At 54.7% G+C, this 13,238-nt stretch overlaps 2 protein-coding genes across 8 annotated transcripts; one reads left to right on the top strand and one right to left on the bottom strand.

Annotated features, from left to right (window-relative positions):
- Positions 1–75: 75 nt before the first annotated feature.
- Positions 76–4,160, top strand: CDC20 (cell division cycle 20). Of its 2 annotated transcripts, none has more exons than XM_033867961.2 (11): positions 76–214; positions 372–560; positions 675–823; positions 911–1,007; positions 1,190–1,318; positions 1,419–1,615; positions 1,735–1,829; positions 1,979–2,207; positions 2,364–2,489; positions 3,410–3,527; positions 3,895–4,160. In XM_033867961.2, exons 2-11 carry the CDS (start codon positions 380–382, stop codon positions 4,071–4,073), a joined length of 1,500 nt encoding a protein of 499 aa, XP_033723852.1. In that variant the 5' UTR covers positions 76–214; positions 372–379; the 3' UTR covers positions 4,074–4,160. The 2 variants fall into 2 exon arrangements, with proteins under 2 accessions (XP_033723852.1, XP_033723855.1); XM_033867964.2 differs by having other exon boundaries at positions 126–244.
- Positions 4,161–4,331: 171 nt separating this feature from the next.
- ELOVL1 (ELOVL fatty acid elongase 1) lies at positions 4,332–9,205 on the bottom strand. 6 transcript variants are annotated; one of them, XM_033836592.2, is made up of 9 exons: positions 9,055–9,176; positions 8,235–8,325; positions 6,470–6,529; positions 6,092–6,282; positions 5,834–5,914; positions 5,652–5,708; positions 5,457–5,562; positions 5,238–5,374; positions 4,332–5,061 (listed from the first exon to the last, which is right to left on the bottom strand). In XM_033836592.2, the coding sequence occupies exons 3-9, from the start codon at positions 6,513–6,515 to the stop codon at positions 4,840–4,842; spliced, it is 840 nt and encodes a 279-aa protein (XP_033692483.1). In that variant the 5' UTR covers positions 6,516–6,529; positions 8,235–8,325; positions 9,055–9,176; the 3' UTR covers positions 4,332–4,839. The 6 variants fall into 6 exon arrangements, with proteins under 6 accessions (XP_033692483.1, XP_033692477.1, XP_033692496.1 ...); XM_033836586.2 differs by lacking the exon at positions 8,235–8,325 and having other exon boundaries at positions 9,055–9,205; XM_033836605.2 differs by lacking the exons at positions 8,235–8,325; positions 9,055–9,176 and adding an exon at positions 7,691–8,193.
- Between the last annotated feature and the right edge of the window lie 4,033 nt (positions 9,206–13,238).

The raw sequence follows: 13,238 nt of genomic DNA, 5'->3' as shown, positions 1-13,238 counted from the left end.
GCCTTCAACCCCCGCTCCACTGCTGGACTCCCGTGAGATCTGCGACTTGCCCCGGAAGACCCGCCCCCTGTGCCGTGGAGGCCAATGGGCAAGGGCGACAGTTGCGACGGTTGGGTTTTGAAGGAGCCAATGAGTGCTCGGAGCGGAGAGTTTAAGAAGCGTAAATCCGCACTGCTAAGGCTGGTCTGGAATCGGAGTCTGCTTTGAGCTGACGGTGAGAGGCGGCTGGGCCGAGCGAACCGGGGTGAGGCCGCGGCCGGGGGTGCCGGGCTGGGGGGACTGCGGCCGGGGGTGGCCCTGTGTGGTCGGCTGTCCCAGAGCACGGTCGCCTTCCTTCCTCCGGGGCTCAGCGGGTAACCCTCCCCCTCCAGACACTCCCATGGCCCAGTTCGTGTTCGAGAGTGACCTGCACTCGCTGCTGCAGCTGGATACACCCATCCCCAATGCACCCCCTGCGCGCTGGCAGCGCAAGGCGAAGGAAGCCGCGGGGCCGGCCCCCTCGCCTATGCGGGCAGCCAACCGATCCCACAGTGCCGGCAGGACCCCGGGCCGAACTCCCGGTCAGTAGGGTGCGGCGGGACGCGGTCAGGAAGAGGGAAGGGCTGAGAACAGCCTTCACGACTGCTCCCATGGGAGCCTGTTGTGACAGTCTGACTTCCCTCTCCCTGCCCCAGGCAAATCGAGCTCCAAGAATCAGACCACTCCCAGCAAACCTGGCGGTGACCGCTATATCCCCCATCGCAGTGCTTCCCAGATGGAGGTCGCTAGCTTCCTCCTGAGCAAGGAGAACCAGCCCGAAGACAGTCAGACGCCCACCAAGAAGGTATGTGTCCCAGGGGGACTTAAGGCAGGAAACCGATCTGTATAATCTGGATGATACCACCACCTCACCACCACGCTTACGTGCCAGGAACATCAGAAAGCATGGGCTTTGAACCTGAACGGTTTTGATGTGGAGGAAGCCAAGATCCTTCGGCTCAGTGGAAAACCACAAAATGCCCCAGAGGGTAAGACCTGAAGTTTTCAGCTCTTGGAGGGAGGTGTCATTCCATCCCCAGGGCTCGGGATAGATGAGATGGCTCTTCCCACCTAAGACTGAGGGGAGTGAAGGTGCTTCTCTGGCCTTCCTGGTTAGGGGCAGGGGGAGGTGTCAATTCTCCCAGTGTCTAGACCTACTGCGTTGCTACAGGTTACCAGAACAGACTGAAAGTACTCTATAGCCAGAAGGCCACGCCCAGCTCCAGCAGGAAGACCTGCCGTTACATTCCTTCCCTGCCAGACCGGATCCTGGACGCCCCTGAAATCCGGAATGACTACTGTAAGTGCAGCCTTCTCCCTGACCGGTGGATGGAGAAAAAGGGAGAGAGAGGGACTAGGCAAACTAGAAAGCTCATGCTCTTCCCTTCCCCCTCTGGCAGACCTGAACCTTGTGGATTGGAGCTCTGGGAATGTACTGGCTGTGGCTTTGGACAACAGTGTGTACTTGTGGAGTGCTAGCTCTGGTGACATCCTGCAGCTGCTCCAATTGGAGCAGCCTGGGGACTATATATCTTCTGTGGCCTGGATCAAAGAGGGCAACTACCTGGCTGTGGGCACCAGCAGTGCTGAGGTGCAGGTGAGACTTGTCCCTGTGCTGCAGCTCTATTGTTCCCCAGAACAAGACCCCCAGGGGTCTTGCCCAGCAGGAGGCTGTTAATGCCAAGTCCTGATCTTCATGGTCTTCTCTCTCTGTAGCTATGGGATGTGCAACAGCAGAAACGGCTTCGAAACATGACCAGTCATTCTGCCCGAGTGGGCTCCCTCTGTTGGAATAGCTATATCCTGTCCAGGTTAGTGGTTTTTGCTAGTCTGTTACAAAATCAGTCTATGATTTTGGCCCCCTCTCCCCGGACTGTACACCTCTGAACTGAAGCAGCTCTGGCCTGCTGGTGGCGTTTGGCACTGCTATAGGACCTGATTCCCTTCTTCCCTCCTGCAGTGGCTCACGCTCTGGCCACATCCACCACCATGATGTTAGGGTAGCAGAACACCATGTGGCCACATTGAGTGGCCACAGCCAGGAAGTGTGTGGGCTGCGCTGGGCCCCAGATGGACGACATTTAGCCAGTGGCGGCAACGATAACTTGGTCAACGTGTGGCCTAGTGCTCCTGGAGAAGGTGGCTGGGTTCCTCTGCAGACATTCACCCAGCATCAAGGGGCTGTCAAGGTGAGAGTGGGGCTGGGCTGGGCTGGGCCTCTGCAGACTCTCACTCGGAACCTCTGGGGACATGGGATGGTGGCATTGGACTGGGTTAATCTGTGAGCCCTATAGCTCTGTGTCTAGCTCTAGTACCTGCTGACCCCAACTTTTTATCACACCTAGGCTGTAGCTTGGTGTCCCTGGCAGCCCAATGTCCTGGCAACTGGAGGGGGCACAAGTGACCGACACATTCGTATCTGGAACGTCTGCTCTGGGGCCTGTCTGAGTGCTGTGGATGCCCATTCCCAGGTAGTCTTCCTTATTCCAGCCTCTCACTCCCAGATGCGTTCTTAATTCTATATAGCCTTCTGGGCAACCATGTCCCCTCCAGTGGCTTCACCGATGCTATACCCTGATGGTTTCCAAACTTCTAACTCAGCTCTCACTCATGAGCTCCAGACCCACATTTCCAACAGTCCACAGAGAGCTTGTCTCTAACGCCACGTGCTATAGGTGGCGCCACCCTAATATGTCCCAAATTAAACTTGTCACTTCTCCTTGGCTCCCTGAAATGCATTCCTCATCCTCCTATGTTGTTGTGAGGGACACCACTCAGAAATCTGAAAAGCCTAGAATCTTTCATCCTCCCCACCTAGTCACCAAGACGTCTCAGTTTTACCTCAGAATATCATTTACACGTGTCCCCTCCCCTCAGCCTCATCCTTCTCCCCAGTGGAGGCTCACAGCACTGGTCTTTTCATATCTCTTCCAGTCTGTCCTCTACAGTGGTCTGGGTGGTCTGTTTCTGTCCTCTTTAAACCCTGCAAGGGCTCCCTATCACCTACAGTATATAATCCAAATGCTTCAGAATGATATTTGAGGCCCTTGCTGGTGTGTCTCCCTGCAAGCACTGCAGCTTCCTCTTGCCACCCCCTTGCCCAGCACATGCAGCCTTCATTCTAACCTTGGGCTCAGGTTCAAATTCTGCCTCTGCCTCCTACTAACTTAACTTGCATGTGATCTTAAGCAGCTGAACTTCCTTCTGCTTGATTCCTGATCTGTAAAGTGAATAACAGTTACAACTCTCAAAAGGCTTTTGTAAGGACTACAGTCATTCAAGTCTGAGTCCGTAGCACCTGGTAGGGTGGCTAACACCACGGTGGACTTGGTTCTGATTTGAGTGGTGTTGGCTCTATGTACGTCATGCCCATGCCATTCCCTCTCCACAGGTGTGCTCCATCCTCTGGTCTCCCCACTACAAGGAGCTCATCTCAGGCCATGGCTTTGCCCAGAACCAGCTGGTTATTTGGAAGTACCCAACCATGGCCAAGGTGGCTGAGCTGAAAGGTAGGTGCTAAGTGACAGAAACCAGAAACAAAAGGGCACGTATTGTATGACTATTTATATGAAATGTCCAGAAGAGGCAAATGCAGAGAGGGAGAAAACAGATTAATGGTTGCTAGAGGCTGAGGGGAGAGGGTAATGAGGACTTTCTTTATGGAGTGATGAAAACATTCTGGAATTACTGTTGTGATGGTTGCACAACTCTGAATATACTAGGAACCAATGAACTGTACACTTTGAAAGGATGAACTTTATAGTGTGTGAGTTGTTAATTATCTCAGACTGTTATAAACAAGCTCTCAGAATTGGAAGGCTGTAGGCATCTACCTTCATTTGTACTGCTCTCACTTTCTCCCTCCTCATGCCCCAGGTCACACAGCCCGGGTCCTTAGTCTGACCATGAGCCCAGATGGGGCTACAGTGGCATCAGCAGCAGCAGATGAGACCCTGCGGCTGTGGCGCTGCTTTGAGTTGGACGCTGCCCGGCGGCGGGAGCGGGAGAAGGCCAGCGCAGCCAAAAGCAGCCTCATCCACCAAGGCATCCGTTAAGGACCAGCTCGGCTCAGTTTTTTGCGTTTTTTTTTTTTTTTTTTTTTTTTTTTTTTACTTTTCTAATAAAGTCACGTCTCCCTCTTCGCCTGGCATGACCTCTGTCCCAGCAGCCTTCCCCGGGGCTCCTCTCTACTGTGATCAGAGAGCTAGAAACATCCATCCTGTGGGCACCTTGACCATCCCTCCTGTCTGCAGACAGGCTGGCAGGCTTTGTACCCACCTCCTCCATTCACGCATGTACACACACAGCCTCAGTGGTTTCCTCTGTCACTTTTAATGAAGACATAAAGGAGTGAGCAGCCTCCACAGGCTGTATTCCCAGGCCCCCACCACCCTGACCTTTGGCCAAGAAGCTCCTACTTCAGTGTGGGGTGGAGAAGGAGGGAGCCTGGGTCCACAGTGACAGATTATTGCTGACCTCTTCAGTGTGAGGAAAAAGGCCACACGACCCTGGTGGGGGCCAGCCCTGAGTGCTCCTCTCCCACGTGTAAGGCAGGGAGGGGGAAATAAGTGTCCAGCCCTTTCGGCCCCTGGCTCTGGAGTGGCAGAGGGCAACGAGGCCTTGTCCCTGGGGCTGGCCAGAAGAGGAGGAATGGAAGCAGTGGTCCCTGTGTACCAGCTGTGGGGAGCAGAGGACCTGTCACCTGCTCAGTCCTGACCACATAAGCCCTGGTCACAGGTGTAGCTGGGGAGGACAATGACAGATGCTGCCCGAGGTGCAGTCCTGAGGCACTTAGGTGGGCGCCTAGCTAGGCCATGTTTCTCAGTTAGCCTTGACTTTGGCAGTACCTGGAGCTCCATTTTGCTGAAGTACACGGGGCAGCCGCTTGCCTTTGGTGTAAGACTGATACCAGAAATTGGAGAAGAGCAAGAAGAAGATGGTGCCGTACATCCAGATGAGGTGGATGATGATTGGATACTGGTAGTTACAGCTGGGCATGAAGTAGTACTGGGAGATGTGCAGCGAGACCAGGACAAACTGGATCTAGGACAGAAAGGCAAGGGTCAAAGGGCACAGTGAGAGGACCGGAGGGAAAGGGGGTAGAAAAACAGAATGCCGAGTAGGGAGGGCTGGGGTCAAAGGTGAAGTAGGCTGGCTAAAGGTAGGATCCGGACCAGAATGCTGAGGGGATGGTTGTAGGTCAGGCTCAGGCCCCTCACCAGCTGGACAGCTGTCATGTGCTTTTTCCACCAAAGGTAGGGCTGAGCCACAGGGCCAAGGGCAGACAATCCGTAGTACAGGTACATGATGACGTGCACAGAGGAGTTGATCATGGCGTGGAAAGAGCCCATTCCTCCTGTGCATGGACAATCAGGACCTGAGTTGGGCCTCTGGTGCCCAGTGCCTGTCCCTCCTCCCCCGTGGTCTTCACCACTCACCTGGAGCAAATTTTACCCCCCACCACCAGCTCCAGGGAAGCACTGAGTGGTGGAAGACATGTAGGAAGGTCACCTGTCCATCTTTCTTCCGGAGAATAAAGATCACCTGAGAGAAGAGTGGGGTAAGGGGTTTCAGAGCCAGGGCCTCTCACTCCTTTCTCCCCATAAGTTCTCGAATCTCATGTAACTACTCACCGTGTCCATCAGCTCAATGAACTTGGAGAACAGGAAGAGCCAGGCCACTCGGACCATCTGTAAGAAGTCAGGGCAGCCTTAGGACCGCCAAGAGCCTCTCTAAACTGGCTCATGAGCACAGGGCACATCCAAACTGCTCCTATCCCCAGGTTGCTAAGGACCTGGCCTCCGTCCCCACTTACCCTCAGTGCCTCCGGGTTGTTGGAAAAGTCCACTGGGTCGCAGCGCCAGGTGTAGGTACTCAGCCAGCCAGACATCAGGAACTATGAAGGGGTGTGGATTAGACCGCCAGACTTCCCTCCCTCCCCCAAGTCTCTTCTGTTCTCTAGACGGAGAAATAGAGCTGAGCCTCTCTGGAAAGGAGATGCCATGCTCTGGCCCTAGGGCCTGCCCCTTATCCTGCCGGCAGGAATTAAAGCCTAGGCATCCTGGGGGCCCACCTCATAGACGATGTAGAGGGAAAATGCCACCAGTGAGAAGTTGTAGACAACCATGAAGCTGCGGAGCTGGAAGGGCTTCCGATTGGCCATGATGCGAGGCCCAAGTGAAAGAACGAAGTACACGTAGGTCAGGAGGATAGAGGTCATTAGCAGGGGGGACCCCATCAGAGGGTAGCCCTGGATCCGGGGATCTGTGAATAAGGGTCAAAGGAGTCAGGAAGGGTCACAGAGTCCAAAGGGTCCCCACCAGGTGTGCAGACATGAGGTCAGGTCACAAAGGGTCAAGGGATTTGAAGGGACTCTCCACCATTAGGAGACAGCCCTAGATCCAGGGATCCCAGGGTGGGAGGGAGAAAGGGTTGGAGGACAGCATCTCACCTGCATGCTTCATCATCTCCTGGTACAAGTTCACAACAGCCTCCATCCTGGCTAAGGACTCTGGCGAGGTAGGGAGGATGGGTGTCAGACAGGACCGACTGTGTTCCCCCCACGCCCCAATTTCACCCCTGACCCACAGACAGGACACAGACCAGACACGACAACTCCCAACACCTCGCTGCAGAAAGGACAGAGCAGTGAGAGGAAGGAATTGCTGGGGACTAGGGTGAGGAGGAGGCCGCTCGGGGTTGGGGGCGGGATCTGCTTCCCGCATACTCTGCCTGCCTGGGAAGGGCTCTTCCGCCCTTCCTCTCCACACCTTCCTCTCCTCTCCTCACCCTCTGCTCCTCTCCAGAGATTTTTACTTCCTGACCTCCCCTCCCTTCTTCCACAAGAGGACTCTCAATTTCTGGTCTCTTTCCAGAGAGTCTTACTTCCTAACAACAGGGAACTCACCTCCAGAACGAACCTCCTCTCCCTTCCTTGCCAGTCCCTCACCTCTCCAGCCCTGGGGTCTTCCTTCTCTCCAGGGGTCCTCCCCTTCAACTTCTCCTGCCCCATTTCAGGATGCACATCTCCCGGGATGGTCCCTCCTGTCCTCTCCCCTGCTGAGTCACCCCCTCGGGCTCTCCTCTGCCCTCCTTGGCTCTCACCTCCAGCCTCTCCTCTCCTCTCCGGAGCTCTCCTCTCACCCTCCCTCTCCAGGAGCCTGGCTCTTTGAGGCTCCTGCCCTGGCGGCTCCACCTGTCTGACTAGATCTGGCAGCAGCCCCGCCCTCTGCCTGCCCCGCTGTACTGCACATGGGGTGGAGGGTGGGTCCAGGCCACAGTTCAGTACCTGGGGGACCCACCAGGATTGAGAAAGCCAAGTAGAGCCCAGGACTCACCACCCGCCCACCCCAGACCAGTCAGATGAGCTAAGGTTCTAGGTTTTGGCTAGAAACCTCCCAGGACGCCAGCCCCAGGCCTAGCCTTGGCCCAAAGAGAACTGCTGAAAACCCACACCCAGCATCCCCTCCTAAATTAGCCATAAATTCTCAGTTTGTCCTGCTTCAGAATGGGTACCATCACCCTTCTCTCCCAGGGAGGGGCAGGGAGTGGCATGTGAGGAGGTGGGGAGTAGGGGAGGTCTCAGGAATCTTCCCCTCCCTCAAGTAGGGGGTCATAATGGGCTAGGCCCTCTTCCCCTCAGAGCCTGAAGGAATGTCGGGGGAGGGCTCACCGGGACACAAAAGCCTTGGCCCAGGCGGAGGACAGCCTGGGACTCGAGGCAGTCCCAGAGGGGCAAGGCGTTCCCCGAACAGCCAGGACAGCAGATGCTCTGCGAGCTGCCTGCACTCTGGTCGGCCAGGCTCCCTCTACCCAGAGAAGCACCTGTGCAGGTACTAAGTGAAGAACACACCTTCTGACACAGCTACGGAGGCTGCACACGCGCCCCTCACACACACGTCACAGACGCTCCCCCAACTTCCATGCCGACCCACAACTGCCCCATCAAGGTCAGGCTCCAAGTCCTCCCATACACAGAGCCCCTGTCACAGCTCCCCGCCACCAACGACAACTCGCCAGTGGCTATAGCTCGTGCACGCAGAGCCCACCTGGCTCCTGCAGGCTGCAAGTGCCCTCCTCTGACACTCTGACCACCCGGACAACTCTTCATGGACTTTGACATGCATGGTCTCTAACACTCAGGCCTGCTCCTAGCTACGTTCACACTGGCAAACACACCCAAACACACACACACTCTTTCACAGGACCCGCATTACCATGTGCAAGTGCTTGTGCTCAAACGCAGGTTTCCTCACACGTCTGAGTCTCAGATGAATGTGGTCACATACATAAACTCACACAGCCCACCTGCAGGTGAACGAACACAACATCACCCACACTGTGTGCAGACGTATACCTGTCCTGGGTCAGGCACACCCACAGCTCTCTATTCACGGATGGCAGTCACCATTCTTCATTCATTCATTCATTCATTCATTCACAATCAGACTTTTGTTGGCTGCTTATTCTGGGGTAGGGCCTACCCAGAGGCACGTGATGTAACACACAGGTCCTCCCGACCCATGTGAGCTTGCCAGCTTGTTATCTCCCAGGCTCTCTCAGCCACCATCCCCAAGTTCACCTCCCCCCAGCCTACACACGCATGCACCCTGGAGGTCTGGGGTGGCTCGAGGCTTCTGGAAGGACCTCTCCCCAAGTTTGAGCTGAATCTGGGTGTGTCCCCAGTGGGGGAACTCAGTCTGGTCCTTCCTTCCTTTCAGATGGATGAAAGGGAAAGGCAGACAGGCAAAGGAAGGGGGCGGTGGCGGTGCACAAGGGCGCCAAGGGTTGGAAGGAGTAAGAGGGGGAGAGGGGCAAGAGAAGGAGGTGGTAGAGGAAGGCCCAGGTTCAAGCAAATGGGGGCCTGGCGGGAGGGAGGCTGCTGGGGAGGCCCAGCCCCGGAGAGCTGGGACCTCCCACCCACCCTCCCCAGGAACGGCCTCGCCCACAGCCTGGGCAGGGCAGGGCAGGCCGGGCGGCCCAGCGGGGCAGGGGCCTGGGCACGTGGCGAGCCCGCCCTGGGAGGTCCCGACTCACCAGTGGGGGCCAGGCGGGCAGTCGTGGAGGGCTCGGAAGGAGCAGGGCCGGAGAGGTGTCCCCAGGGCCAGGCTGCCTGCCACTTCCTCATCTGCTGGGCCGACTTTCTGTCACCAGAGGGGGAGGGGGCGGGCCGGGTGGGGGGCGCCCGCTGATTGGGCCGCGGGCTGAGGCAGGAGGGGCCGGCCAGCCCCGTCTCTGCTGGGCCCGCGGGGTGGGGGCGGGGCGGGGGCGGGGGCGGGCCGCCGGGCCCCGGGCAGGAAGCACGCCCAGCCCCTGCTCCCTACCCCTTCCCGCCGCATCGCCTCCCATCTCCGTCAGCTCGCGCGGCCTGGCCCCGGCCCGCCCCAGTTGCACCCTGCGCCTTCCTGACGTTCAGCCTGCGCATGGCCTCATTCTGGGCCCTCTGGGGGTTTATCCACCAACAAGACCAACACAGCTTCTTTCGTGGCCGGTCCACCCGGCCTGGGACCCTGGGAAAAGTTCCAGGGTCAGCCCTCCCCGCAAAGAGCTCCCTCTCTAGACGGTGGGACCGGAGGGGTGGGCTGCAGGCAGCCTGTGTGTGTGCGGAGAGCGGACTGGGGCAGCGGGGAGGTCTCAGCCCGAGGGAGAGGCTGCGCGGGGAAGCCTTCCCTACCAGCCCATAAACTTGGATGAGCCTAGCGTTAGGAGTTGCTGAAAGGATTGTGTGGACTGGAGGTGGGAGAATACAAGTAGCCTGGGGCAGCAACAGTTAGTGAATCACTGGCTACACTGGCCTTCAAGGTAGTAAAAGGAAAAAGAGGGAAGTGAAGCCAGCTGTGGCTGTAGTGGTCTTGAAGGCCAAATGGAGCAGTTTGGTTTCTTCTGGAAGCAGAGGAGAAACTGAAGAGTTTTGAGGAGCCTACAATCAGACCTGTATTGTTAAATATTCATCACATATTTATCGACCACGTACGGGGTTAAGTGCTGCTGGCACATCAATGAACAAGGCAGGTGCCGTCCCTGCATGGGGTTTACTGCCCAGCCCAATCACTTTGCTCTGGCATCCAGTGAGATGAGGGTACTGGCGGGGAGACCAGGTGAGAGAGCACCCTGACCTAAGAAGGTTTGGAAACTGACGGGATTGGAGAAGCAGACACTGGAGATTTCCCCGAGACAGCTGGACCCTCTCTGTACACTTAGCTGTGTGGTCTGGCTCTGTGCGCTCTCCCTTTCCTCATCCACACACTCACCAACTAGACTAAACTACTGGGGGTGAGGACTAGGTTTCTGCGAAATGCAATCTGTATCTCCATCAGCTCCTGAAACAGTGCTAATAACTGCATACAGGATTGTATGATGTACACGTGGAATTCAGGGGAGGTGGTGGTTTGGAAGAAACAATGTACTCCTCGGTGGTGGGATCTAGCTATGTGGAAGTTTAGTCTTAGAGTTAAGAGGTCAGAGCCAAAGTACAGCTATGATCTAGCCCATTAGTACCTATGCTTGAAAGGAAATGGCAAAAGAATTCAACTATTCAAAAGGCTCAAACTTCTTAGCATGGTACACAACGGGCTACCTGATCTGGCCCTCAGCCTCCCATTCTACCAGTGCTATTCTCCTGGGCCACGTCCTATGCTTCAACTGTTCCCCAAGGATGTCAGCGTCTTTCATATCCCCCCACCCCTCCAAGCCTTGTCTCCTAACTCAATACAAGATACAAGCCGCTCTCCCAGGCAATAAATCAGTCCCTGCGTTCGCTTCCACAATCTCCCTGCAATGCAATTATCTGCATGCCCCCTCACTATGTTTTAGTTGTCTCTGTACCTCTAGCATCTGGCCTAATGTCAGACTCACTTGACCCGCCACAATGTTTGTGGAATATTAGAGTGAATGAGAAATGTGTGAAGTGGAAGAGAGGTCAAGGGACCCAGAGTCAAGTGGGGAAAACATTAAGAATTCAAAAGACTTTCTACTTCCCTTGGGGTGGCACTATCTGTTGAGTCAATAAATATTTACTGGGTTAGGTATACTTCAGTGGCTTTGGGGGTCACACCTAACTCCAAAGGCCTGAATTTAAATCTTCCAGTTAGTACCTATATGACTTAATGTAAGTGGCTGAACCTCCATAAAATGTGAACAACAGTACCTGTCTCATATGATCGTTGTGAAGATTAAAGGAGATGACCCAGGTAAAGTGCTCAGCACTGCTTCTATCTTGACATGTCATAGACAAGGGGGGGGAGCAAGAAGGTATATACTTGTATGTACATTCATAAGCATTCATGTAACAAACATTTCCTAAATGCTTACTGTGTGCAAAGCACTGTTCAGAGAGCACTATTGAGAGGCTTTGGACTAAGTGTCCATCTAGAGATGAACAAAGTCGACTATTATAAATGATGAAACAGTTCCAGAGGTCCGTTAGAGATAGAGAACTTCAACTACCCATTACTCACCTGGACCACGCGGGTAAATGACCACAGCAATCCCTCAGTAAATGCCCACTGACTACGTGAATGAACATGCCCAAAGACTCACTTCCTTCAGTTCCTGTCCTAGTCCTAGGAGAAAGCGTCTTCAAATATCTGATATAGACCACCTATAGACCACCTGAGGTCCTACCAAATAGTATCTCCATGGCCCTGGGGTTATTGCAAAATACTCACAGTCTAGACGAGAAGACAGACATATAAATTAACAATTACAGAAGTGTGTGGTGAGTATTCCCACAGAGATAAACCCAGAGAGTTAAGAGAGCACCAAGGGGGGCACCTTACCCCAAGGTGGGGATTAGTTCTTGAAGGCTTCAAAGAAATGACACCAAAGCTGAGCATTAAAGGACGCTTTCTAGAAGGCAGGGAAACCTACTCCAGGCAGAGGGAAGCATGTGTGTGAAGGCATAGAAGCAGGAGATGTGGCAGGTTTAGGGAGCTCTGGGTAGTTTGGTGTGGCTCCAGCCCAAAGGTCGTATAGCTAAGGGGGAAATGTCAGCAAGAGTCAGTTATGAAGAGCCATGTATGCCTCGCTTGGTAAGAAGTTTGGATTTTAATTGTTTATCTTTTTCAGCCCTGGCTACACACTAGAATCACCTGGGAAGTTTTAAAAATACCAGTGCCTCGCTCTCACCTCCAGATTGATTCTAAGGGTTGTTTTTAATGGGAAGAGGCTTGAGCGTGTTTATGTGCTGTGTGGAAGGCAGTGAGATCCAGCATACATGGAGGGGTTAGCCTTTGGCTCAAGAGAACACCCCCCAGCCTGAAATATACAGAAAAGAAGGGTAACTTTGTCAGTGGACTGGGAGGAAATGGGACCATTTGGGACCTGCAGAGAAGCTAGGATGAAGGCCTTGGAGGTAAGAGGGTCCGCAGAAGGGTACCTACACCAGGGGCAGGCTGATGAACTGGAGAAGCTGAAGGGGTCCAGGAACTGTCTTGATAAGGATAAAGGCCAGGTGTTCGTGTGGGTAGGGAAGAATAGGCAGTCCAACAGCTGAAACTCCCCCTGAAATACCTGGCGCCTTCCTAACGGGAAGTGATGTGGCAACGTCCCCTTGGCCCCATTCTCTCTGACTCACATCTTACTCACAGCTCTCTGAGGGGCCTTTCTCCATCCTCTTTCCCCAGAAGATAAACTACTGATTTACCGTCTCCGAGGTTCAGCCTGAAAACCACCATCTGTATGAACATTAACAACTCTGTTTCCCCGATTATGCAGCTTTATATGTTTCTGCAGAAAAGCTAAAGGTAAATGGGATCACAGAAGCAGGAAAAAATGGCAAAAGGTATGCCTGTATGTGCATGAGTGGGTGAGGGAGGGAGCAGGTGAAGCCGTGGAGGGAACAGGGCATGGGAGACACAGAGGAACTGGCTGAGAACAACAGGCACTGAGGGTCGAGGCTGAGAGACAGCAGGAGTGGCAGATAGGAAGGGAAGCAGCCTCCCAGGGCCTGTGTCAAGCTTCTCCCTTCCCCATCCTGTAAAGGGCAAAGGGCGCTTTCTACACAGTATCCACACAGAGGAGCTGAGCAGAGGGCTGAGTCCGTGAGGACAGTGGAGTGAAGACGAGGGTGAAGGGCTCATCAGTTAATCATTCTGCATGTACCTGGGCCTTAGCTCACTAGTGTCCTCTGCCTAAGGCTGGGACCTTGGCTGAAGGAAAGACATCCGGCCCGCAGAAGAGAGAGACTGCATGCAAACAGTCATCACACCATCTGGAATTTG

Source organism: Tursiops truncatus, chromosome 1 (genome assembly GCF_011762595.2).
Source record: "Tursiops truncatus isolate mTurTru1 chromosome 1, mTurTru1.mat.Y, whole genome shotgun sequence".
Taxonomy (NCBI): Eukaryota; Metazoa; Chordata; class Mammalia; order Artiodactyla; family Delphinidae; genus Tursiops; species Tursiops truncatus.
Note: the sequence above shows the minus strand (reverse complement) of the source record. Positions and strands in the feature narration are given on the sequence as shown.